At 44.1% G+C, this 27,959-nt stretch overlaps 2 protein-coding genes across 2 annotated transcripts in view; one reads left to right on the top strand and one right to left on the bottom strand.

The window, feature by feature from the left end:
- Positions 1–23,668, top strand: part of KDELR3 (KDEL endoplasmic reticulum protein retention receptor 3) — an 83,185-nt gene extending 59,517 nt beyond the window's left edge. Inside the window, exon 6 of the mRNA XM_056846303.1 lies at positions 23,653–23,668. The gene's annotated coding sequence lies outside the window, so the exon portion shown is untranslated. The remainder of the gene's footprint in view (positions 1–23,652) is intronic.
- On the bottom strand, positions 179–27,918 carry FAM227A (family with sequence similarity 227 member A). Its single transcript, XM_056846298.1, has 15 exons — positions 27,798–27,918; positions 26,640–26,722; positions 22,943–23,015; positions 19,273–19,346; positions 17,601–17,747; positions 17,149–17,250; positions 14,846–14,950; positions 11,480–11,603; positions 10,251–10,358; positions 9,141–9,220; positions 7,097–7,181; positions 4,880–5,001; positions 2,917–3,074; positions 1,454–1,603; positions 179–311 (listed from the first exon to the last, which is right to left on the bottom strand). Exons 1-15 carry the CDS (start codon positions 27,916–27,918, stop codon positions 179–181), a joined length of 1,665 nt encoding a protein of 554 aa, XP_056702276.1.
- Between the last annotated feature and the right edge of the window lie 41 nt (positions 27,919–27,959).

The following is a 27,959-nucleotide window of genomic DNA, read 5'->3' as shown; positions in this document are numbered from 1 at the left end:
TTTAACAAAACCTATTTTTTCCTTCCAGAATAACTTCTATAAAGCAGAGAGAGGAATGATCATTATAACTGCTGACACCAAACATATCTAATTTGTACTTAATCCAAAAAGTATATTTTTCTATCCCCATCCAACTATAAGAGAGATCTCTGAATTGTTACAAAGGACTCATGTTAAATCAGGTTCCGGGATGCAGATTTTTTGGTACATTTGAAATCTTGTGTGAAGTGTCTAGTCCATCTGGACGAAGAGAAAGCAACTCTTTCTTCTTTTCTGCCATTTTTTTCTTAATATCTTCTTGGTCCTCTTGTCTGTGGAGGCAAATGACAAGGGGGGAAAGTGAAATAACAGGACTAGAATGAATCCGAACTGTTTAAAGGGAAAGAGGATCTACTAATTCAGTATAAGAAACAAACGAAAAATCCAAGAGGTAGTTACATTGCACAAAGCTTTAGTCCTACCTAGGCTTGTCAACAAACCGCAGAAACAAAATGTCCTCTCCTTTTAACATAGTGATGTTATTTTTCAGTTGATGATATTTACCTCCATGTCATAAAAAGCTTCAGCTGCTCAATTCCATGCATGAAGCTTCTATTAAAGGGGCAGGACATTTTTCTCCAGGCTGTTGGCAACCCTAATGCTACCCTTAGCTAAAGGGCTCTTAAGGCCTTTCCATATATTCAAAATGTATCTCGATTGCATTTTGGCAGTATGTGCAATACTGCAAGTTTTTTTTTTTTTTTAAATGACAATTACATGGCACGTAATGGATGGGGGAAAAGACAACCACGTCCCTGCAAGTTGGTCTTACTGCTGCTGAAAGAAATCTACCTGAGTGGTCTAGCATGGGAAAAGGAAAGCACACCACTTCAAAATATTTAAAGAATATGCATTAAAACAGTGAATAATGTTTTGTTATCACAAAAGCTTATGCCACTTATATAAATATATTTCGCAGAGCAAGTGCAACAGCAGTGAATGCGGTATCAGGGAAGTGTGGCATTTCCCCCATGGTCACAAAATATTGTGCTTTGACTGCAGGAAACTGCCAAATCCACACAACAGTGAGGGAAACGTGTGGTCTGTATGCAAAGTTGCTTGTTTGTTGAATTGCAGGTCATTACAAACACGTGAGTATAGAAAACAGCAAGAGTCCAGTAGCACCTTAAAGACTAACAAAATTTCTAGCAGGGCATGAGCTTTCGTGAGTCACAGCTCACTTCTTCAGATACGATGAATATAGAGTACAGAACCATGTAAATAATGGTGAAAATGCCAAGAGTGTGTAAACTGAGACATCAGCCTTGGTTGACAGTTCACAGTATGAATAAATGAGAAACAATGCTTTTCACTGCACAAGAACGTGATCGTGGAAAGATACGTAGGGACTTCTGTCTCCCTCTCTGAGATCATGACGCTATAATGAAGCTGCACTTCTAGTCCCTTTAAGTACCTGAAAAGCTCTTGGGTCTCCTTGCAATGCTGGTCAAAATTCTTCATTTCTCTCCAGTGTCTCAAAAAGGTCTTTCTATAAGCCTTGCCACTCTGGCGGAGGTTGCTGAAACTTTGTTTGATCACACGTGCATATGTCTCAGCAGAAGCAGTGATTATAAGTGTAAAGGAAAAGTTCTACTCTGATTGCTTACGATCAACCATAACAAAAAGAATAAAATCGGGAAACAGAAGTTTTAAGCCTATTAGTGAAGGACGTGGAAACAGTACTCAGTAAAATGACAACATCGACAAAAAGCATTTATATCCTATATCTATTAAGTTGGCTTAAGATGTATTCTATTCCTTCACGTATTCTCTATCTGTTATAGCAGGGGTGTCAGACTCATTTGTTATGAGGGCCGGATATGACATAAATATCATTTGGTTGGGCTGTGCCATGTCTCACCAGCCCAGATCAGGACTGGGGTGGGTGGGTGGCTGCATTGGCTGGCTGGCGGACCGGATAAGAGCACCAAATGAGCTGCATCCAGCCCACGGGCTGTATGTTTAACACCCCTTTATTATAGTTTACTATTAAGAGCTAGCATAGTGGAGCAGTTATTTCCTCTCAAAGGCAAGTAACAGTTTGGGGTGGTAGTGGATTTGCTTTGGGAAAACAGCAGAGGAAAAGTTTCCCCACCTAAGCGCTGCAGACCTGCTCTTAAACACTGCAGTTTTTGTACAAGCCATCTTTCTGTGACTGGCTGCACCTACTGAGCTGCTATTTTGCGATGGGTAGCTCCCAAGGGCCCTGACCTGGATGGCCCAGGATAGCCTGATCTCGTCAGATCTCAGAAGCTAAGCAGGGTAAGCCCTGGTTAGTCTTTGGATGGGAGGCCACCAAGGAATACCAGGGTTGCTGTGCAGAGGAAGGCACTGGCAAACCACCTCTGTTAGTCTCTTGCCATGAAAACCCCAAAAGGGATCGCCATAAGTCGGCTGCGACTTGAAGGCACTTTACACACACACACACACACACCTCCCAAGGCAACTGAAAAAAAATGAAGCAGCTCACAGAAACAAAAGTTTGTCTCCCCTGCTCTAGAATACACTCACTGGTTACCTGTAGCCACAAGCAAGCTCTGGTTTTCAAGGAAGTTCCCCTCTCCTGTTCTCTATGAGGAATCCTCGACACACTTCAGAGGGAGCCCAAGATACTTCCCTCCGATCCTAGTCTGAAAAGCAACTTTCCTACAATATCCCAATATTTTTACATTTTCACTATTCATACACTTTATGCCTGGGGCTCCATGGCAAGACTTAATTTCTACTGTTAATGATGGAATGAAAAGTATTTTCAAAGACCGGACTGATCGGCTCATGCACAGTAAAGAAATAAATCCTGTACTCCTATGCTATGCACAAAACACAACTGTATGATCATTTTCCACCCCACTCCCCCTACTGGTGTTATAAAGATATGGCACAGGCTTGCAGATCTGCCTCCTGGACAGGAAGATGTCACATCCTGCCTTTGGTTCACACTTCTTACTCTGGAGGAAGTGCTGAATGACAGGGCTGTGTCCATTGATGTTCAAGAGATGCCAGGTGAACTCAGGACCACGACAGGCTGGGTGTGACTGGAAGACAGACATGGACAGCAGCAGTCAATTGCAGTGGTCGCCGATGAAGGAATACTGTACCTTGCATACATAATAGTTTCCACCATGAGTGAGCTGAATCTCACTCTCGTTTTGCTAATACATCTAAAGCTGTCTGTAATGGCTACCTTTATTTTGAGTGGCTGCTAAAAGACAAGTGCATTGCTTCTGGTGCTCCACAATAAGGATCACAATACTGTAGGAAAGGCACAGAAATTAATTGACTAGTTGGTGAACAGTCTTTTTGTAGGAACCTGACATCCATCATGACAGCAGAGGGGAGAAAACACCAGAGCAGGCTCAGCTCAGGGCTTATGGAGAGGTGCAAGGGTGGATCGGCCAATAAGGCCACCAGGAAAAGTCCCGGTGGGCTGATGGTCTCCCTCCCCCAGGGCCACCCTGGCCCCAAGCAAGGGATGGTCCTTATCCTGTGTGGAGTAGCAGGCAGCTGCTGCCGCCCAAGCCCCAAGCAGTGGGGGGAAGGAGGCACTTGGCCCAGCCGACCCCCGTTCTGGGTAGAGAGAAGGAAGCATGCAGCCTGGCTGAGCCCCAGACCGCAAGAGATGCCTGGCCAAGCTGTGCATAGCATGGAGCGAGTGGGGCAGGCTCTTTCTCCCTCCTTCCTTTGGGGGGGGGGTAAGGCCCTTCTCCTGGGCTGTTTTTTTTCTTTCAAGTCCAAACGGAGGCAGTGCTGGATTTAGATGAAGAGAGGCCCTAGGCTATTCCACTTGTGAGGCGCCTCCCAATCCCCCACCCTCATGGCTAGAGGAAGATGGAAGAGTTTTTTAAACAAAATTCAGTGAAGCCTAGGGTGATGACGAATACTTAAAATTCCGCAATTCACAATTCCTCCTCTAAAGGCCATAAGATGTTATTGTTAAAGACTGTAGTAATTGGGGGGAAAGCATAAAAGTTAAAATTAACACTGTCAAAAATGTCTGCAATAACCAAACATTGTAAACATTTTGTGGAATAAGCAGGAACTTTTAGGCTCTAATCCTGCACACTCCCAAGATCATTCATATGGGGGCCATTGTCAGAAGTCAACTGGCTCGTAATTTGGATCTGCTCTCTAAAAACACAAGAGCCCTGTGGGATCAGACCAGTAGTTTATGTAGTCTAACATCTTGTCTCATACAGTGGCCAACCTGTTTCTATGAGGGACAACAACAGGACATAGATGGGCCGCATCCTTCCCCTGATGTTGCTTCCTGCCACTAATATTCAGAGGTTTACTGCCTCTGAATGCAGAAGTTCCCTAGAGTCACCATGGCTAGTAGCCACTCATAGACCTGTCCTCCATGAATCTGTCTAATCCAGGGGTGTTGATATGTCATAAATGTCCCTTGGTCAGGCCAGGCCATGCCTGACCAGCACAGATTGGGACTGGGAAGGGGTGGCTGGCTCGTGGACTGGATAAAAACTCTTAAGGGGCCGGATCCGGCCCACGGGCCGTATGTTTGACCCCCCTGGTCCAATCCCCTTTTAAAACTGCTTGTGGCCATCACTACATCCTCTGGCAGTGAATTCTTTAATTTACAGAACTCGTATTGCTCATTGGTTCATTCACAATGTTCCATTTCCATTTCACTATCTTAGGGACAACTGATTTTTCTGTGTTGTCTCTCAACCTAAAACAAAACAAAACAAAACACCACGATTCTTATTCTGAAAAAGTTGAAAACAATCTTAGCCTTTTTTGTATGGTGCCTGAGGTTATCTAACTCCAGGTCCGACGGCAATTATGCTAATTGAAAATCTCCCCTCTCCTTAAATTACACCACCTCTCTGGGAAGGTAAGCAATCTTTATCCTCTTTTTGAAGGTGCTTCGTTGTTTGCTCCTTGAATCCTTCCGCCTGAACAGGTCATCGCGCATTGCTGACTGAAACTGAATATATGTATTTTCTGGGGTGGGGGGAAACACAGTGATTTGTTACTTACTAGTCAGTTATCATGTAAGTTATCTTTTAATTTAACAGGTATTATATATCTGATTGTGTCAAACTATGAAAGGCAAACATTTTAATACATCTTTTTTGTACTCAAAAGAGAACTGTCTCCATATATGTCACAAGCCTCAAATAAAGTGGATCTGGAGCCCGCATGGTATACTGGTTAAGAGTGGCGGACTCTAATCTGGAGAACCAGGTTCGAGTCCCCACTCCTCCACATGAAGCCTGCTGGGTGATCTTGGGTCAGTCAGTTCCCTCAGAACTCTCTCAGCCCACATGGAGGCAGGCGATGACAAATCACCTCCGAACGCCTCCTGCCTTGAAAACCCTACGGGGTCACCATAAGTCAGCTGTGACTTGATGGCGCACACGCACACACTTCTGAGTAGATCTGATTAGGCTTGCTCCCTATATTATTATTTCAGCACAATACTTATTTCATTTTAAGGAGTTGGCAACTCTATGCAAACCTGGGGGAATCAGGATTAAACTAGATTGTCCCTCCTCTTTTCTCCTGCGGCCTGCCCAAAGTCTGGTTATGATGTTTGTATAGGGCCTATGCAAACGGAGTCCTATTTGCACAAATCGGAGTGCTCAGATGGAAGCTTTGGGCTTACCTATATTCAGCTCCATGTGCCTAGGCCACTGTGTAAATATGATATTCCATGTAAGATGTTCAGTGGGCTTGGGGTAAGACGGGGCAGTCTTAGTTCCCAACCATGAATACTAATGAACATCTATATATGGCACTTGAATCAACAATTAATTCAAAATGTAAATAAGTGTCTTTCCATATGTGACTCTTATTTTTATAACTTCAGGCACAGTATGAATCTCTGGATTTAGCATGTAATCAATATTTTATTTCTTTCTATTGCATTATTGCCGTAATGCTCATGGTACCTGTGAAAAACCAGTACAACTTCCAGAGAATATTTTCAAAGGGTTGTAGTGTTTACTCACTCTCACACTATGAGTAGCGTTGGACATGAGCCAAACATACCCCTCCTAACACCTTCTCCCACATATTCTTGCTTACACATGAACCAACACCTTACAAAAATGGTGTAGAGAAAGTGTAGGAATGGGACATTGGGCTGTTTGGAGAAATGGGAATTGCTTGTACACTTCAAAACATGGCCTGGGTGTAGCAGAGCTTGTGCATTCCGGTTGGACTTGCTCAGACAAGGGCTCCCTGCTAGGGTGGACCGGCCATTTAAATGGCAGGGAACATTCCCGGTAAGCTGCTGCCCTGGACGGCTGGCAGCAAAGAGTAAACAGAGTTGCGCACCAAGTACCCTTGCCAGTGTCACAGGGGGGCGCTTGGTTTGGACTATTCAGCAGCAATAACAATTACTTTTAACCCCCCCGCCAGCCTCACTGTCGCCAGCTGGCACAGTGGGAGGAGGCAATAGGAGAGACAGTGCCCATCATTAGTGCCACTGGCCGGACCTGAGCTGAGTAGGACTGAGAACCACCCAGAGAAAAAAGGGTCCTGTCTCTTTAACAGAGGCTTAATGGGACGTTATTTACTTACATGACAAGCTTCAGCTGTCCATTTCTACACAGGAAGCCTCTGTTTATGGGACAGGACATTTTTTCCCTCCAGGCTGTTGGCAACCCTAGAGCTGAGAGGCCCTTGCACTGCTGAACGGCGGTGCTGGCAAAGGCTGCTCAGATAGGCTTGCTCCTGGGCCATTTTAACTTCCCAATCCCCACGCTCGCTGCTTCAAGGGTTCCTCTGGGTATTCTGCATGATCATTTGGTCAAGCACACAATTATATTTTTCCAGTGTACACCAGCTGCTTAAGGCTGCCCCTTACTCTTGGAAATTGTTATAGAAAAAACATGTCAATCGAATATTTTTATCACAGGGGAGTGGCTTCAGAAGTAAGGAGTATGATAAACACATGCCTACATGTATGGAGGTGGCATGCCACATCCTGACCGCTACAAACATTTGACAACACAACATTATGGAGATCTCTTTTAACGTAGAGCCTGTAGAAAATCCCAGAGTATATTTCCTTTGCTGTTCAATACGCTACCTGTTGAAGAAGACGGCTGATCTATATTCCTGGAGGAAAGCTTCTGGAGGTCATCAGCGGGCTTGCTAACAGGTCTCTGAGGTCTCTGAGACACAAGAAGAGAGATTAAATAAAAATTTAATACTACATTATGCTTGGACACATTTCAAAAGGTGAGAGGCAAACCGGGGCGGGGGGGGGGGGACTAGAAAAAAAATTGATGGTGGGGCACTGATGTGGCAGCAGGTATTTGCTTTTTCTGCCTTTGTGTAAACAGCTACATGTACACTCACTGGCTCAAGAGGATAAGTACTTGCCCTTTACTAAAATAAAAACTATCTTTATCAACATCTGAAATTGTCCAGGGGCAATTGTCAAGGGGATAGACGTGTACTGCTTGTTCACCAGTGACGTTCAGTGGGTGTTATCCAATAGGTACCTGTGACAAGATCACAGCCAGGATCACCAGAGATGGTAGCCGTTTTGACAGCTGGAGCCCCAGTCCAGCCCTTTGCCCCCAAGAAGGCAGAGGGCAGCACCCGCTTGCAATACCTAATCCCTGCTGCCCCCCTCCTCCCCATGCTTGTGGCCCTCGTATGGCACAGGGCATCTGCCAACCCCATGGGTTATCTGTATTCCAGTTCACAGACAAGATCCTTGCAAAAGACACCCATACCTTCCCCCTGCCCCTTCTGCCAGCTGATGGCTATACTTCTAGTTGCAACAGCTTAGAGTTGCATGTGATGTTGAGAATTTTGTGATGGTTTAATTAAGCATTTTTCTTTTAAAATATCAACTGCACAGATCTCTGGTCTGGATAAGGACCATGGAATGGGGTGAGGGTTTAATGCTTCCCCCCCATGCCATTTCCCTGACTTGAAAGGGCCCCACAGAGCTCTTATTCACCTGGTAAGGGCAAAGATGTGTGTGTAAGGTGCCATCAAGTCGGAGCAGGCTTACGGAGACCCATTATGGGGTTTTCAGGGCAAGAGACTAACAGAGGTGGTTTGCCAGTGCCTTCCTCTGTATAGCAACCTGGTAATCCTTGGTGGCCTGCCATTCAAATACTGACCAGGGCCATCTTGGCCATCTTCTGGTCACTGGTGGTGTGGGGGGGAGGTAGTTGTGAATTTCCTGCATTGTGCAGGGGGTTGGACTAGATGACCCTGGTGATCCCTTCCAACTCTATGATTCGATGACCCTGCTTAGCTTCTGAGATCTGACAAGATCGGGCTATACCATGCTGCCTTTCCTCCCAGGGGCAAAGATATAAGCAACATGTACGAAGAGTATCTTATGTTTATTTCAACCAGGCCCAAAAAAGCAGTTCTGTGAGGCTGTTTCCAGGTGGATAAATGTCACAAGCAATAGGGTTAATTTCTCCCTCAGTCCAATCTTATTTGGGGCTTTGCATTGATGTTATTTAGAAAGGAAAAAATGACAGGGTCTCCGTTCATTGAACTAGCAGCATCACCTGTGATTTGTCCGTTCATGTAGACAGCCAATCTACTGGTGCCATTTTTAGAAAATCATAAATTACATAGTGAGTTGGCATAAAACGTAAGCCCCAACACTTGGGCAATGTCTTTCACCCTCCATCTCCCAGACAGATTAGAACAGATGGTCCATATTACAGTATGCCTCAGGCAGAAAGGAGGAGATGAGGCACGTTGTGTCTGAGGTCTTTACAAGACAAGGAGGGGCTGTGGCTCAGTGGTAGGGCATCTACTTGGCATGAAGAAGGTTCAGTTCCCAGCATCTCCAGTTAAAGGGACTAGGCAGGTAGGTTATGTGAAAGACCCCTGCCTGAGACCCTGGAGAGCCGCTGCCAGTCTGAGTAGACAATACTGACTTTGATGGACCAAGGGTCTGATTCAGTAGAAGGCAGCTTCATGTGTTCAAGGAATGTGTAGTAATACAGAACCCTACAATTGCGGGTATATAATCATTTAACAGATGCAGCAAGATTATGCAAGAGGAGGCACAGTGGGGCTATAGTCTCAAAGATCAGGCATTAGTGATTCTCTCTTCCAAACTAATGCACACACATGAAATAATTTTTTACCTTTCGGACTCGAGAAGGCGGCTTGATAGACTTTTTTGAACTGTCAGAAGTCTTGGAGGCACCAAAGACATCCTCATCATCTGATGGAAATCAATAATACTGTTCACAGTTTCTCCTTTGCAGGACAGTTTACGTAGGACACTGCACACTCTCAGAACAGCACATTCATTTTACATTTTGCATTAAGTGGGATTCTTTATGATCTCAATGATATTAGGAAGATTCTTCCTGTGAAAGGCTAGCCTATGCCCTTGACTGATCAACTACATCCAAACACTCCTCCTTTCAATACCATTGAAAGCAATTATTTGAAAATTTCCTGTATGAGAAGAACAAAACCAGTTCTGAGACAGATAGGTAAACACCATCTGAGGACATTTGTATATTCTCCTTATCCAGGAAGAAGTAATTCCATCAAGACAGGAAAAGAAATAAAGTCAACATTTCTATCATGGCTGGAGACTAGCTTTTATGAAAGACAGCCCAGCCATGGTCTCTGCTGTTTTCCCTAACACTAGAAACTGCAACTGCAGCACCTCTTATGCCACAAAAATATTACACCAGGCTGTCCACAAAACACCTGTTTGCCAAGACATGGTAATTTCACAGAGGGGTTGTCATGTTGGCAAAGCCAAAAAGGTATCTTGTGTCACCTTCAAAGATTAATAGATATATTGAAATCATTTTTGAGGGCTAAAATCCACCTCTGACACATCTGGCGAAGTGGGCTGTAACTGAAAAGGCTTAAGCTTCAGAAAGCTGTTAGACCTCATGGCGCTGCAGGATTCCTTCTTGGTTTTCCTTAATGACAGCTGATAATAATTAATTATCAAAGAAAATTTAAACACGGTGTTCAAGCATTGTATCCTAACATAAACACAATAGGCAATTTTTAATGCTAGGATTCAGCGTTCTTAACATCTTGACAAATGAAGCTATTCCACTGTGCAGTTCCACGGCACCACAGGAGCCAGTGCATAATTTGGAGTTTTCTCTCTCTCTCTCTTTTTTTTTACCCTAGTAACGATAGGGGGGCATTTCGTTTTGCATAGCAGTGCCTGCTTTGTCCAGCGCTGCTGAGACAGGGATCAGTTTGGTCAGGACTCTTACCAGTTCCTAATTTGCCCTTTGCTGAAAACATGTCTTCTCTCCTGGATCGCTCTGGTTCTAGTTGGGAATAATCCCATTGATTGTATTTCCCAGGAGCATGAAGCATACCTGTTGAAGAGAAAAGGCAGTTCAGTGAGAAAGAGCAGGTGTAGTATTGTCATCAATGTAATTCTTAATTTATTGGACAAGGCTATGAGCCGTTTTGTTTGGATGTCACAAAAATAATTTTAAAAGAGAGGTAGCAGAGAGTTCTTTGCACAAGAATTAGGGCCTAACCAGATGTGACATTTTCTACATGTACACTTGCAGGTAACTTGAAAGAGTTGTGCTTGTTTGAGTATGATGATTAAAGTGGAAGAAGGAAAAAAAACTTTTACTTTGAGAGAAAAATGAGGTGTGATTCTGCCACTTGGAAAGAAAGAACTGGGGGAAATCTGAAAACCACACTGCTGGTTCTCCAAGACAACAAGACCCAGCGTTGTTATTTTCCTTAAAATGTCTGATTTGCGGACACTGGGAAATAGCAAAATGAAATGTGAGCAAAATAACAAACTAAAGTTAAGCTAGGACACAGAACAACATAAAAAGGGTATGACTGAGCTCCAGATAGTCAGTACAATAGATAACTGGGTTCCAAGCTCAACTCAGCTATGAAGCTTACCTTGAGTCAGTCATGTTCTAACTTACCTTGCAGGATTGTTCTGAGCATACAAGGGAGGAGGAGAGAAAAATATATGTGGCATGAACTCCTAGGAGCAAGGGTAGAGCAAGGGTAGAATAAAAGTGTGACAGATGTAGGCACATTGTAAGTGGTATTAGTCATGCCCAGCGAGATTTCTTAACCTCTTTTTTTTCTTTGGAACTCTATGCCATGTTTCAAACGGCTTTTGAAAGACCCCCTCAGTTTCCAAAAACAGTTTGCAATGCGGCACAGAGAACAGCTGTTGAAGGAATACAACACAACAAGTTGTACTTTGGATCTAACTCTGTAATGAAAGCCTCCGTGAAAAGGTCAGGGAGCCATAGTTTGTTTGTGGGGGGGGGGGTTCCACCTCAACATGGCTCACAGAGGGGTAGGAACAACCGTGAGACAGCAAAGTGTTTCACTGGTGGTGATATTTTGACAAACTGGCACCCCCACATCCTGTTTTATTGCGAGAAACATGAAGCGCCAACCCAATCCTGCTCCAAGACTTTACTTCTGGAGCAGGAAGAAAGGGGCCTCTTACCTCCCAGCCACTCACTGAAGACATCGCAGAGCTGGGCCTTGAATTCCTGCGTGTTGAACCATGACCTTGTGAAACAGGAGCAGAAGCAGGTGTACACCGTTTGACACAGCAATGATGGGAAAAACTGTAGCTCAAGCAAAGGGAGGAAAAACAAAACAGAGCGTTTGTTACTGCATCTGTGTGCTTGGTTTCATCTTGTACCCAGATCATTCAAAACTCTAATCCAGTTCTTTTCAAACTGTATTCCACACAACTTTGAGGTCTGCTGATCAGGGGTTTGTGAGAAAGTTAGCAATGGTGGACAAGCTTTCTTAAAAGACAACCTGCCCACCACTTCCCAGCTTCTTCTGAAAAGTTCAGCCTCTCAGATGTTGCACGTATGACCCACAAAGCCCCACAAAGCTTAAGTGATGAGCCTGATGTGGATCCTTGCTCACCCTCTTTAGGAACAGATGTGCAAACCTCCAAACTGAATCAAGCCTAGGAGCCACTGCAGTATGAGGCGCTGCTGGGGAACTATTTGAAAATGCTACTTATTTCTTGCCTATTAATTGTTACTAACGTCCAAAGATCAGCAGGTGGTCAGGCCACTGGCCTTGAGGGAGTGGATCATTATAGAAGGAACCCAGAGACCACAGCACTTCACTACAAACAAAACAAAACAAAAGGAAACGCTTATTTTAAATCAATAGGATGATGTTACATCTTAAGCATCCTATGAGTAAGTTCGCATTCAGATCTTAGCCAGGCACACTAGATCAACTGGCTAGGTTGATCTGTAACTGGACGACGAGGCCGGAGTTGACAGACTGGCTGACTGTTGTCTCTAGGGTTGTCCTGTTGGTCTCTACTGAAGTGGGGACTTCTTCCACATCTATATCATTCCCAGTCTTCACAGGCAGAGTCTTTGCAGGCAGTTCCAGCCCTACTGCAAAACGGAGTTGTTCCACCGGGTGTATGGCTGAGGACAGTAAAGGTTTCTATCCTGCTGGCCTCCCTTCTCTTCCTTCCCCCTCTTCTTCTTCTATTGCTGGAATGGTATAAATGATTACTTGTGTATGCGGTTTAATGTATCGCTACGAACGAAGGGTGCTGTCGTTTTTAACTGATGTTTTAGCTTAAATAATACATTGTATTGCCCTGACCTGGATGGCCCAGACTAGCCTGATCTTGTCAGATCTCAGAAGCTAAGCAGGGTCAGCCCTGGTTAGTATTTGGATGGGAGACCACCAAGGAATACCAGGGTTGCTGTGCAGAGGAAGGCACTGGCAAACCACCTCTGTTAGTCTCTTGCCATGAAAACCCCAAAAAGGGGTCGCCATAAGTCGGCTACGACTTGACGGCACTTTACACACATACATATACATTGTATTGGGTTTAAATTGTACAATAATGTTGTAAGCCGCTCTGAGCCCGACTTGTCGGCATACAGCGGCCTAAAATTGAATAAATTATTATTACTTCCTTTTTACAGTAGCTGATCTTTTGTCCTTGTCCAGAAACTCCAGTGTCCATTAAGTTCTCTTGCAAAGCCTAAGACTCAGCAAAACAGGGACCAGACAATCTGTATGTCAGCTCCTTAATGATATGGGAAGGAACCACAAGCTAGGCTGTCTGTTTTCAGATCCATTGTCCTGTGCACCAGAGGTAGTAAAAACCTCAGCCTTGCACAGTTGATCAGCCAGAAACCTGCCTCTTCTATTTTAAAACTGTAATTGTCCTTTCTGCCAACCACAGATGTTCCTCATTCTTGATCACACTGTCTCCTCCTTGCATTTCAGGACCTCCCTTCTGGCCTTTCTAAATAGCAGAATGCATAAGCTGGTCATTCACACGAACATGCATACTATAGGCCTTTGCGTCTATTATTTGGACTGACTGATCTGCTGAATTAATATGCATGTGGGCTGATACTGTGTCAGCAGGTGTGCAGTGATGACTAGCTCTCGTGGCAATCAGGAGGCACTGCCTTTCCATCTCTCTGTCCTGTTGCACAGTATATTGACGGGCTGGCCTTTGTGGCAATCATGAATCCGCTCCCTCCCCTTCTACAGCCTTCTACAATCTTAACACTCTTGTTCATGTTTTAATTAAAAAAACACATTTATTTCTGTTCACCGAATATTTGCAAAGCCAGCATTTGTGAAAGAATATTGATCATGGGGGGAAAGGTGACAAAAATGACATTGGTTCACAGAAAACATGAAAATAAAGGATAGGACAATGGCAGAACATTGTAACTTTGGATCTCCTCTGGTATGTTATCAACTCCTGGGACAAGAAAGCGGGAAAAGGCAGTTCTTTTGCTTGAAAAAGAAAGCTGACAATGCTGGAAGACGGCACAGGACGGGATCACATGGTGTGCCACAGAAGCTACAGATGAAGCACTGGAGATGCTATTGGAGGGCAAGATGACTTAAAAAACAACATTCAGACAAATCTGCAGAGGACAGGCCTAATTGGCAACTATTTTTCATGATAGCTTAATGGAACTAAGTTTTCAGAAGCAGAAAAACAGATGCTGGAGACAAACAACAGTGAAAGCCTGTTGCCTCCATGTCCAGCTTGCCAAAAGCACATGGCCAACTACTGTTGGAAACAGAATCCTGGACTAGGTGGATGTTTGGTTCAGTCCTGCAGGGCTCTTCTTAGAACCAAAGTAGCTGTCATATTTGACTCAAGGCTGCCACAGGGACGTGCCGTCAGACAGAAACAGCAACTTCTCTGTGTGGGAACTCATTTCTGAAGCACCATGGGCCAGATTCAGATCGGGGACTGGGTCATGGGGGCAAGAGAGATTTCAGCCTTCCTCCCTATGCTATTTACTGACCGTAAACAGCCTGGTAGGCATTATTTGCCCCATTAGGGGGCTCCATGTGCATAATATGCAGCTGACATGTAGCACCCCCCCATGGGGCAAATAATGCCCTCAGCGTTGTTTTTGGGTTGGGAAAATTGTGCAGGGGGAAGGCTGAAGCCCCCGCCCGCCCCATGTCATAGTCCTAATCTGACTGTTCCCTGCAGTGCTGTTTGAGTTCCCAAAGGGATCTTGTGGCAGCCATGAGTTAAATGTAATGTCTAGTTTGGCTCTCGGGCTCTAATTAAAAGAAAGCACCAAGAGTGGTTTGGATTTAGGGAAGGTGATAGGTACCACTGTCATTTTCTTCACAGCTATTTCTATAGCATTCAGGTCAATTTTAACTATTCCTATGATCCCACATTTTAATTGAAATTAATTTACATAAATTCTTCCCGTATTTGGGAAATCTGGCTTGAAGTAGTATCTTTTTTGTTATCAGGTTATTTATAACTACTTTCCTGTTTGAAGTGTAAACTTCCTTTTAAAAAGAATCTTTGCACACTCACTTTAAGAATGTTTTCCTGGTTGGAAACCTTGTGACAGCCCAGTAGCATACGGGAATAATTTTCTGCAACGCGGTCAAATAAATATCCCTGAATCTCCAGATTTGGCTGTAGGGAGAGAAATACATTGATGGTTTGGCCGAATGAAGAAACTAAAGGAAGTAAGTGCAGAGTGTACATTATTCTCACTTGGCTCCCTCCTGGACTAGCCCAGCCCTCCACTACGGTCATCTTCCTTTCCTTCAAGCTGCTCCTTCCCTGACAGCCTGCCATTTCCAGCTGACTCAAGCACAGTTAAGGGAAAAAAGAAAAGCTGCCCAGGTCACCAGACAATTAGATTTATGAGATAGGTTCCTCTTGGTCTTTAGATGAGAACCCCATCAAGTAGGGCTGCAATCTTAATCGGGAGTAAGCCCGATTAAATTAGGGAAAGGTGATAATTACCAGTCTTGCAGGTGCGCAGAGGCAGCACTTGAAGGAGGAAAACGGACAGCATTTTCAGAAATAAAGAGAACCCACACGCAAGTGGGGTGTGTAGCATGAATCCAACACACACAGGGACCAAAGGACCTGGTTTTATAACCTAAAACCTGAGGTGACATGAGGTATTATGGCAGGGATGCTAGAGATCAAAGAGTAGATTGCTTTTCTGGGGTTTTGGACCAAAAGGGTAGGATAGCTTTCATGGTTCACAAATATAAATGCCTGGATCGTTTGGATGCAGATTTGGTGGGAAATGGTCAGCTGGGAGTGCTGATTAAAGCACCTTGAGGTGACACAATGGGCTCTAACTAGCCCTTTCTTTGGGAAGCCAGGGCACACATTTTGGCCGGGGGAAAGTCAGCTGTCAACCCTTTCCTGCCCAGGCTTGAAACCAACAAGATAGATCCAAAAACTCTGAGAAGCCTCCACTTTTGGGGGGAACAGTTCCCTGCTCTGATGCCAACCTTAGAAGCCCTTTAACGGGAGGAGGGGTCTGACTGCTAATACAATTTTCTTTTCATTTTCTGCCTACATTTGTCCATGGCCAGTTTACTCTACTCAACTATCACCTGTAGTCTTTAGTTTAAATAGGCCTTTAAAATAAATATTTCCTTCATTCAGCTAATCAAATACACCTTTTTCTACAGAGCTTAAACCAAGATGGTTTCTACATATGAAGTTTAAAAATCCAATGACAGAAATTCATCCAGTGCCAGACCCCTTATTATTTATTCTATTTTTATCCTGTCCTTCCTCAGTGAAGTTCAGGGTGGCATATATAACCCTGCCCCCCATTCTACCCTTACAACAACCCTGAGAAGTAGGTTTGGCTGAGAGAGAGGGGGAATGGCCCAAGGTCACCCAATAAGCATCATGGAAGAGTGGGGATCTGAACCTGGGTCTCCCCAGTCCAATACGCTAAACACTTCATCACTCTGTCCCTCAGTCCTGCAAAGATCAAGACTGTGGACACAAGCCAGTATGTAGTGGCTGCAGTACTGGTTATGGAGGAGGTCCCAGGTTTCAAATCCTTGTTTGGCTGTGAAGCTTACTGGGTGACTGTGGGCCTAGCCTATCTCACAGGGTTGTTCTGAGGTTACAGTGCCACTCTGAGCTCCTTGGTAGAAGAGCAGGATTAAAATGGAATAATAATTTTTGTAAAAAAAAGTTTTGGATTGTGCTCCGTTGACCCTGGCCTACTTTTTGCTCCTTTCTAGAAGGCGACAGGGTTGTTCAAGGCCAGAAATAACCCCTGCCCCCTAAAGATAACGAACCTAATACATTAGTAATGTAATGAATAGGTGGATATGCCTAGCATGAGGGGTTTAAAAATGACAAGGAAAAAAAGCCCCTTTGTAAAGGGCAAAGGCAGGTCAATAAGTATATTGAGGGGCATTGTGTGCCTTTTGTCCTAGTATAGCAAGGCAGGAATGCAGAGTCCATTCTTGGTATTCAGAGGTATTTGTTGAATGGTGTGGCAATATCCCCACATCAAAGCTCCATTCCAAATACAACTTTCTATCATATCTTTAGCTCCAAGTTCTATGTGGGATTGAAAGTAGTGTTGGGAGGGATGTCTAAAACCAGAATTCTGCCCAAGGAGAGTGGTAAGGCTCCATGTACCTCCATAATATAAATATTATATTATAAATATAAATATTCCTAATGCTCATGTGCAGTTTGTGGTAGAGCTGGCACGGAACTGCTTATAGCAGGAATGCCCCATTTCAGAGGAGAAAGTGGGCAGTAGAAGACAACACCAGAAGTGAAATATCCAGAGGAACATCATCTCCCATACCCCAATATTTGGCTCTTGTCCTTACATGGTACAGGTGTAGAAAAAGCCACCAGAAACTATCCAATAAAACAGCTTGGATGCAGGGAGCATGGAGAAACCTGCGCAGCATCTTCAGGGACCAGGCTGTCTGTAAAGAAATTAAACTGTAAAATTATGGTTTAATGTCTTTTTAAAATATCACTGATTGGCTGCATTTTCCAGCCTGTCCCCTCTTTTCTCAGAACCAACTACCTGAGGAAGCCACTTAAGCAATGATGCCAATAGGATTACATCACCTTAATTGCCTTCACCAGTTTAACTGTGGCACAATTTGAACTGAATAAATAGCCTAGATTGAGACCTGACAGTCACATTTAGATCTCACGCACAGTTGCAAAACTATCAGCATACACAATCTAAACGTGTGAATATACCTAACACAATCCACCTACTACTACTAAGGTACATACTCCTGCATTTTTGAAGTATGCTGAGTACCTTCCCAATGGGTGTTCTTCCTTGCGCACGAATCACTTTCTCCACAATTTCATCTAGTTCAATTCCATTTGGCAGAGGTGTCAGTTCCTCTTTATTGTACCCTGGATATTGATACAACTCTACAAGCTTATCTTTTTCTGATGCCACCTAGGATCAAAGAAGAAAGTAAAACATGAAAGCTAGCAGATCTTCTCCCAATTCAATAGGAACCTGCTGATATGACAAAACTTCTTAGACTTCACTGGGGAAATCCTGGTCCCATCTCCTTTTCTTTTACTTTTGAATGCAAGACTCAAGACAGTGAACTAGGCTTTTAAGAACGCATTCTGGAGAATTAGACACTTTAGAAAATTGTCCTATTTACCTAGAAATGATGTTATGGCTTTAATCCTTGTTGCTCAACAGTTTAGTCCTATCATCTCAGTGAGATTAACACTCCAGGGTTAAGGACATGTACTGGAAATAGGTCCATTTAGTGCATGAAGGAGCCAAGCCTTGTTATGTCTGCATATAAAGGGTTGTTTCAGAAAATTAAAGTTCAATAAAATTGTTTTGCGCTAGTAGCATTTGTGTACTTATTTACAAGCATATTAACCATGATTACTCAGCAGTAAGCACCACTGTTTGCAGTGGGATCCCCCATGTGAAAGACTGCAACCTTAGTGCTATGTGGGGAAACACCTGTGGTTTTCTGAAAACATTTAGCTTTCTGAGCCAGCGTGGTGTAGTGGTTAAGAGCAGTGGTTTGGAGTGGTGGACTCTGATCTGGAGAACCAGGTTTGATTCCCCACTCCTCCACATGAGCGGCGGACGCTAATCTGGTGAACTGGATTTGTTTCCCCATTCCTCCACATGAAGCCAGCTGGGTGACCTTGGGCTAGTCACAGTTCTCTTAGAACTCTCTCAGCCCCACCTACTTCACAGGGTGCCTGTTGTGGGGAGGGGAAGGGAAGGTGATTGTTAGCCGGTTTGATTCTTCCTTAAGTGGTAGAGAAAGTCGGCATATAAAAACCAACTCTTTTTCTTCTTCTGATGGGCTCCCATACAAGGTGCTTTGGTAAAATCCAGTTGGGAAGCAGCCAAAATATGTGACTAGACATAATTAGTCATTATAGTAGTTGCAAGCATGGTGTAGAGTAGATAGAGAGTCAGACAAAGATCTGAGAAGTAGAAAAGAGCAAGAGTCCAGTAGCACCTTAAAGACTAACAAAATTTCTGGCACGGTATGAGCTTTTGTGAGCCAGCTCACAAAAGTTCACACCCTGCCAGAAGTTTTGTTAGACTTTAAGGTGCTACTGGACTCTTGCTCTTTTCTATTGCTATTGACAGACTAACACGGCTACCCACTGTGAAAGATTTGGGAAATGCAGGTTCAAATCCCTACTCTACCATAGAAGCTTGCTGGGTGACCAGCCTAACCTACTTCACAGGCAATGATAAAATGGAGGAGGGAAGAATGTCGGAAGCTGCTTTGGGTTCCCATTGGGAAGAAAGGCAGGAGTATGTAAATACAGCAACGGTATAGCAATCTGATCCAGCGCGGCATCATCACAGGCACTACTCTCAAAAGGAAGTTCCCTGACCCCTTAGAATCCAACTATCTGCCTTCTAAATAATATACCAGAGACAGGAACAGCATGGATGGCTCCTGCTCTCTCACACCCCATCATACCTTCTTCTGGGGTACTTTGCTCTGACGTATATCAGCGGAAGCACGTATACCCCGTATTGACTTCCACTCTTTCTCTGCAACAGAAAGAAAAGAATGGTCTAACTGAGCATCCAAATTACCATGATATAATGGACAGTCCTACGTGAGAACTGGTTAAATCAGTGTACAGGGTTTTTGGCTTGCAGATATTTCAGCTCAGCCAGAAAAGTGAAGTAGTATTTTCCCCATACGTGCTGCACTTTGCAAGGTGCATATCCATTGTATTAGTCATACTCTACGATAACTGAACTGCACTGTGGATCAAATAGATTTCAAGTAATAGGTTCTACAGACTTCCCTTCTCCAGGCACAGTTGATTTAGGGCCAAACTAGATGACGTTAAAAAAAAAAAAGAGTTGGGTCCAGCTTCCCTGCAGCCACACAGAAGCTGTGGTGTACGGTTATTTAAAAAATAAAGCAAAGCTCATGTGGGCTCAGAACACTGCCATGAGGAGAGAAAGGGCTCATGCCTCCCCCTTCGGCCATTTTCCATGCCCAAACAGCTCTGGGAGAGTGATTTTGTTGCTCCATGTGCATAGTGTACCCCACATGAAGCAACAAAAATGGGGAAATAACCCCCCTCCCCAAGCTGTTTCAGTACAGAAAACATCTTTGGGAATTGGCTTGTGGGGGGGAGAGAAACCCTTCCTCCCTTCATGGTGGCATTCTGAGCCCAGACAGGCTCTGCTTTGTTTTTCAACAGGCATTCCCCACAGCTGCTGTGGGAAACCCGAGTTGGTCCAGAGAAACCAGAGCCAACTCTTTAAACAAAGTGACTATCTAGTTTGGCCCTTAGATTTGCTTCATGCCAGTGAACGGCATTGGTGTCACTCCCATCCCAGGATGGTGAGAAGGCTCGCGAGCCACCTGTCCCATACATTTATTTATCACAGCGAATTCACTCCTTCCTCCAAGATGCTCCAGGTGCAACACATGGAGGAGCCCCACTTGTCTTCACAAGAACCCCAGTGAGACAGCTCAAGCTGACAAAAAGCAACTTGGCCATGGCTATACAGTGATCTTCATGGCCGAGTGGGGATTTGAACCCATGTCTCCCTAGTCCAGTAGGCAACCTACTATACTTTAAATATTTACATCACACAAAAGTTAGCTGTTTGCTGCAGACTAATTAAGCCTGTGTAGAATAGTTTATACCATCATGATACACACATGTGGTGGATTGGTAATTGGTTGACCAACCGAACCCAAAGGGTGCTCATTAACGGCACAACTTCATCCTGGAGAGGAGTGACCAGTGGGGTGACGCAGGGGTCTGTCCTGGGACCGGTGTTATTTAATATTTTTATAAATGACTTGGATGATGGAATAGAGAGCATGCTAATCAAATTTGCAGATGACACCAAGTTGGGATGGGTAGTTAATACCCCAGAGGACAGGGTCAGAGTTCAGAATGACCTTGATAGACTGGAGAGCTGGGCCATAAGCAGTAAAATGGATTTCAATAGGGAGAGGCGTAAGGTACTTCACCTAGGCAGAAACAACATAAGGCACATGTATGGGATGGGAGAGAGTTGGCTTGACAATAGTACATGTGAAAGAGATCTGGGAGTCTTAATGGACCACAAACTGAACATGAGTCAACAGTGTGATATGGCAGCTAAGAAGGCCAATGCATCAATAGGAGTATTGTGTCTAGATCAAAGGAAGTAATACTACCACTGTATTCTGCATTGGTCAGACCTCACTTGGAATACTGTGTCCAGTTTTGGGCTCCACAATTTAAGAAGGATGTTGACAAGTTAGAGCGTGTCCAAAGGACGGCAACTAGAATGGTCAAAGGTCTGGAATCCATGCCCTATGAGGAGAGACATAAGGAGCTGGGTTTGTTTAGTCTGGAGAAGAAAAGGTTAAGGGGTGACATGATAGCCATGTTTAAATATTTGAAGCGATGTCATGTTGATGAGGGAACTAGCTTGTTCTCTGTTGCTCCAGAGACTAGGTCACGGAGTAATGGATTTAAACTAAGAGAAAAGCGATTCCACCTAAACATTAGGAAGAACTTTCTGACGGTGAGGGCTGTTCGACTGTGGAATGCGCTGCCTCGAAGGGTGGTGAAGTCCCCATCTTTGGAGGTCTTTAAGCAGAGGCTGGATAGCCATCTGTCGGGAGTGCTTTGATTGTGGGATCCTGCATGGCAGGGGGTTGGACTGGATGGCCCTTGTGGTCTCTTCCAACCTTGTGAACTTGTGAACATTTTTGTTTAGGAAAAAAACGAATCAACACCAACATCAACGAATCAACACCAACATAAATGAAGTGACCTACTTATTTTGTAATCTTAATGATCTGAATGGAGCTTATTTCCTTGTCAGAATATTTAGGATCTCAGCCTTAATTTAAATCCAGGGTACCTGAAGGACCACTTTCTCCCTATGAGCCTGCCTGCATGTTCAAGTTATCACCGAAGACCAAAACCACAAATGCATTGTAAAATGCAGACAGGTTGAAATGTGATTGCAAACCAATCTTCCTGCATGGCCATAGATCGATTAAGAAACTTGATATGAGAGTATTTAAAACTGTCTTTGTTTTTTTCTCGCGTGCAGTGGGAGAAGGCTGCAAAACTCTTTAAGCAGGGTGTGTGAACTTGGTCATAGACTCTGCGTCATGCTCCATCTGGGGGAAGGCAGGTTTGCTTTCACTCTTTCCTCTGTTTCTCTCTCACACATATACACACACACACACGAATGCACATTCATCCCCCTCCAAGGGAGGATCAAATGGCCTTCAGTCTTCTTTCAGAGACAAGCAAAAGCTGCTCTTTTCCAAAACAGATTTGGGGGAAATGGGAACTGCAACCCCAGGAATAACCTTTCCAGGGGGCAGAAACGGCTGCTGGGAAAGAAGGGAAACATGGGGGATCCTTGCACGGACCTCCTTGTGCCACATCCTACTCACCATAACAGCAACATCAGAAAATAAGTAGATGAAAAGTCCAAGAGAAGCTGCTATGTTATAAATCTTTCACTGAGTTCCAAGTTACAGAGACTCCATAAATCAAAACAATACATTACCAGCTGAGATGCATGATAAATAATTGCACAGCAAAGTGCTCCTCAAAACACTGAATGTGTTCCAACTGAGTCAGAAACACCTCAGTTGTGTCCCAATGAATATACATGGGCTCCTCAACATATTGTGTGACTCAAACATGAATCAAGCAGGCATTTGTGCCATTAGGTCTTCTGTTATCAAGAGCCTAACATATTCCCCAAGCTGACAGCCTTTAGATGGACCACTGATGAGATGTTTCTCATTTGGTGGCTTTATCCTAGGATCCAGAAACTTTTCTGAGATACAAAAATTCAGCATGTGAGGGAGTGGATAAGTGCTATCCACTCCCTCACACCTAGCGTGCATTCAGGTGCCAAATATGTATTTATTCAAAGAAAATGGTGGCATGCTCTTGGCCCAGTGAACAGTCTGTAAATACCTGATACTAAAACATTCCTATAGCTAAGTAGGCACGAACCCGGCTTGCCAGCTGGAATTCAACTCTAGGTAAAAGATGTATAAACCCATCCATATTTTAAAAACATGTGCTAATGACAGTTTGTTTTTGAAAACTTTATAAACACGGTGTAAAGGTAGGCAGTAATTTAATGCCTACCTTTCCCTCTACTTGGCCTTGATGTTTGTCCAGCTCTCTTTTGTCCTGAAAGTCTTTTTGCATCCTCAATCACCTTCAATGATAAAAATAATTAGTGTTACACACTGCTTAATGGCACCTGCAGTTTATTTTCTTTGTGGCAAATGAGGAAGCCAAGAGCACCCTCAGAGGAATTCTTTGGTTGCTTAAACATGGGGATGATTTCCCTTGTTCTGATCATGTTGCCATTGAGAATACAGAGTGGCAATGACAGTGGCAATGAAGTCTCCACAAGGAGATATTCTCTGGCCAAGGTACGTATGTGGTAGCAGCAAAACTACGGCATTCCCTGGAGGATATCGCTTACCTGGATCCATGATAGACAGCTTTCTAGCCTGTTTTCAGAACAGCGTTACGGCCAACTTGACAATACATTTGACAGCCAATTTGCAGTCATACGTGCTGATGGAAAACTGATGTTCCTGAATGCACTGGGGCCCAATTTGGCTTGGGGGCACGGCATGGAAGGAGGAGGGGCTTCAATCTCCCTCCTGTGCCATTTTCCTGAGCCAAAACAGCCACAGACAGTACACATGCAGCCCCACAGAGTTCTGAGTTCCCCCCACAGCTGTTTCCACTCGAAACCCCAACCTAACATGTGTAAAAACTTCTCATCTAGTTTAGCTCTTAGTCACTCTAGCCTGAGGTGATCCGTGTCAGGAGATAGACAGGATGAGTATATTCCTGTTGGTTTTTCTGGATCTCTCAGAGTCTTTTGATACCACTGACCATAGTGACTTTCAGGAGTGCCTAATCAGATTGGGCTTACATGACTCCATTCCTTCCTGGAGTACAGTTCTCAAAGGGTGGTGACAGGGGACTGGTGGTCTGCCATTGACTTGATGGGTGCAACAAGTGTCTAACTTGTTCTTTTGCTGTTTAACATCCACATTAAATTGGTTGTGGAAGTTATCCGGTGATTTGGTCCTCTGTCACCAATATGCACAATACCTTGTTGTCCTTCTCATTTCTATCTGTTTTTGGGGAACCTTTGGAAGCTCTGAAGGCCTACCAGAAACCAATGATTGCATGGATGGGGGCAAACAAATTTCATCCAGACAAAATGGAGGCATTCTTGGCCAGAAATATGACTAATCTGGGGGTGAATGTTGGATGGGCTTTCATACGCCAAGAAACCCAGGACGGCCACTTAGGGGTGCTCCTAGATCCACTGCTACTCCTGGATGGTTAGGCAGCAGAGGTTGCCAAAGATGCATTTTATCAATTTCTGCTGATTTTCCGGCTATGTCCTTTCTCAGACAAGAAGGATCAGAGTTGCCAACAGCATATAGAGAAAAATTCCCGTCCTTTTAACGGGCTTAATGGGATGTTATTCACCTCCATGCCATGAAAAGCTTCAACTATCCATCTCATTAAAAGTCTGTTTTCTCCACGTTGTCAGCAACCCTAGAAAGGATGTGGCCATGGTTACTCGTGCCTTAATGACATCCAGGCAAGACTACTGTGGGATTGTCTCTGTGTTTCAGTGCAAGGACAAAGAATGGAAGACTTTGACTGAATTCAGCTTCCCAGAGAATGTGCAGTAAGGTAACACCATGTTAGCAATGAACTAAGAGGATAGGGCTCTTCACACATGAACACACATGAAGCTGTCTTATACTGAATCAGACTCATGGTCCATCAAAGTCAGTATTATCTACTCAGACCGGCAGCAGCTCTCCAGGGTTTCAGGCACAAGTCTTTCACATCACCTACTTGCCTAGTCCCTTTAACTGGAGATGCCGGGGATGGAACCTGGGACCTTCTGTGTGCTAAGCAGATGCTCAATCATTGAGCCACAGTCCCTCCCCTTGGCTACTAGTTAAAATTCATGGCTATTCGTGGCTACTAGTAAAAATTAATACTAGTCATGATGCATACCTATTTTCTCCTGGACCAGAGAAGCATGCCTATTATATTAGGTGCTTTGGAACACAGGCAGGATAATGCTGCTGCAGTCATATTGTTTGTGGGCTTCCTAGAGGCATCTGGCTGGCCACTGTGTGAACAGACTGCTGGACTAGATGGACCTTGGTCTGATCCAGCACTGCCTTTCTTATGTTGTTATGTTAATTACCTGCCTGCTTGCATCGTTCATGTTGGGTGCAAGATCAGATCTTTAACCCTACAGCGTGAAGAATCTGCTTTCTAACTTTCTATCTTTTTAAATTGTGTAATACCCAACCTGATGAAAAGTTCTGGTGAGCTCAAAAGCTTGCATAACGTTTTGTGTCAATTTGATTTGTCCTAATGAAAGTATTGCTCGGATTTTGTTTTTGTTTTGAGAAGGCTGCTGCCAAGCTGGTAATAAAGATAAGCCCAATTGCTGGTATTGTAACCTGTACAGCCCTAATTGATTTAGGACCAGAATTTTTTTAACCATAACCTTCTCTCAACGAGACTTACCCAAACTTGGGCTGCCAGCTCCGGGTTGGGAAATACCTGGAGATTTTGGGGCTGGAGTCTGATAAGGGCAGGGTCTGGAGAGGGGAGGGACTTTGATGCCATAGAGTCCAATAGCCAAAGCAACCATTTTCTCCAGGGGAACTGATTTCTATCAGTGGGAGATAAGTGTAATAGCGGGACATCTCCAGCCACCACCTGGAGGTTGGCAGCCCGAATCCAAACACTGAGGACATCTCTGAAGCCTTCCTTTTCAAAGGTACGGTGGGCGGCCACAAGAGAAAGGGCTTTCTAGCTCCACAGTTACAGAAGGCCATCTCAAAGGCAGCTTGTATGATTTCCTCTCTGTTAAGTTTGTTCTGTAGACAGCCCAATGAAGGATGATATACAACATCTTCTTCAATAAAAAAGAAAAGAACCCAAGCTGATTTTCATCTTATCAAAAAGGCTAAGTAGGATAGTCAAGAAGACAAAAGTAATGACTACAGGAAAATTACACAACTTTAAGGTTGACATTGAGGAAATTAGAAAATTGAAATTGTTGAAGACTTTCTATTTCCTGGCTCCATCATCAACCAAAAGGGAGACTGCAGCCAAGAAATCAGAAGGAGATTGAGACTGGGAAGGGCAGCCATGAAGGAGCTAGAAAAGATTCTGAAGTGTAAGGATGTGTCACTGGCCACCAAGATTTGGTTAATGCATGCCATTGTATTCCCTATTACTATGTATGGGTGTGAAAGCTGGACAATGAAGAAAGCTGACAGGAAGAAAGTAGACTCCTTTGAAATGTGGTGTTGGAGGAGAGTGTTACGGATACCATGGACTGCCAAAAAAACAAATCAGTGGGTTATAGATCAAATCAAGCCTGAACTGACCCTAGAAGCTAAAATGACCAAACTGAGGCTATCGTATTTTGGTCACATTATGAGAAGGCAAGAGTCGCTAGAAAAGACAGTCATGCTAGGAAAAATTGAGGGCAGCAGGAAAAGAGGAAGACCCAAGAGATGGATTGACTCAATAAAGGAAGCCACAGCCCTCAATTTGCATGACCTGAGCAAGGCTGTCAAAGATAGGACATTTTGGAGGACATTGATTCATAGGGTCACCATGCGTCGGAAGCGACTTGACAGTACTTAACACACAACACATACACAGGATAGTTTGCCAAACCATGAATGAAATCCAGTATCATAAAAAACACTTCTCGAATTCTGAGATTCTTTGCATAAAAGTGACACGAGATCTCTTTACTCACCAGGTCACTACTGTCAATTTTTTGCAGTCCTTTGAAATGCGCGATTTTCTGGTTGACTCTCTGCATGGTTCCGACAGCATACACTACAAATCTTTGTTAAGGACTCTTTTGGAAGACAGAGCCTTCTGAGGTTTTTTTTTTAAAAAAAAAACAGTGTGATGTAGTGGTTAATATGTCAGACTGGTGAGATGCAGCTTCGAATCCTCTATCATTGTCATGAAGCTCACTGCATAACCTTGTGACAGTCACACACTCTCGGCCAGACCTACTACCACACAGGGCTGTTGTGAAGATAAAATGGGGAAAGTCATGTAGGCCACACCACGCCTTGAAGGAACAGTAAGATAACCATGGGATAAAGATCAAAAGCCTTAGAGGTCTAAGAATGTCCTGCTGCCCACAGCTGATGTATAAAAAGTAAAGGTAGTCCCCTGTGCAAACACAGGGTCATCACTGACCCATGGGGTGACATCACATCACAACATTTACTAGGCAGACTATATTTACGGGGTGGTTTGCCATGGCCTTCCCCAATCGTCCACACATTACCCCCAGCAAGCTGGATACTCACTTTACCGACTCGGAAGGATGGAAGGCTGAGTCAACCTTGAGCCGGCTACCTAAAACCGACTTTCGATGGGACTGAACTCAGGTCATGAGCAGAGCTTTGACTGCAGCATTGCAGCTTACTACTCTGCACAACAGGGCTACCTGATTTATAGCTTGCCCTATACTAAAATAATTTATAGCATTTCCTATACTAAAGGTTTAGGACAAGTAAGAAGATGAAGAGTTGGTTTTTATATCCCGATTTTCTCTACCTTTAAGGAGTCTCAAACCAGCTTACAATCACCTTCCCTTCCCCTCCCCATAACAGACACCCTGTGAGGTAGGTGGGGCTGAGAGAGCTCTGAGAGAACTGTGACTGGCCCAAGGTCACCCAGCTGGCTTCATGTGTAGGAGTGGGGAAACAAACCCAGCTCACCAGATTAGAGTCTGCCACTCATGTGCAGGAGGGGACTCAAACCCAGATCTCCAGATTACAGTCCACCGCTCTTAACCACTGCACCGCTTTATTTTTATCTACACTACAATCCTGTAAAGCAGGTACATAAAGCCATATATACACACACAATTTACTATGTGACCAAAGGATACATCGTGGTCCATCATCTAATTTAGAGAACATGGTGCCACCTTTCCCTTCTTGAGATGCTGGTGACAATATCAAGAATCCCTTTAAAGGGCTCACAAAGGAATTGGTGGGTATAAATTCCATCTTGCTTCTGCATAGGAGGAGGGAAAATATGAACAACTCAT

This window comes from Euleptes europaea, chromosome 3 (assembly GCF_029931775.1).
Source record: "Euleptes europaea isolate rEulEur1 chromosome 3, rEulEur1.hap1, whole genome shotgun sequence".
In the NCBI taxonomy this organism is placed as follows: domain Eukaryota; kingdom Metazoa; phylum Chordata; class Lepidosauria; order Squamata; family Sphaerodactylidae; genus Euleptes; species Euleptes europaea.
The sequence above is the reverse complement of the archived record's forward strand: the minus strand, read 5'-3'. Positions and strand labels throughout refer to the sequence as shown.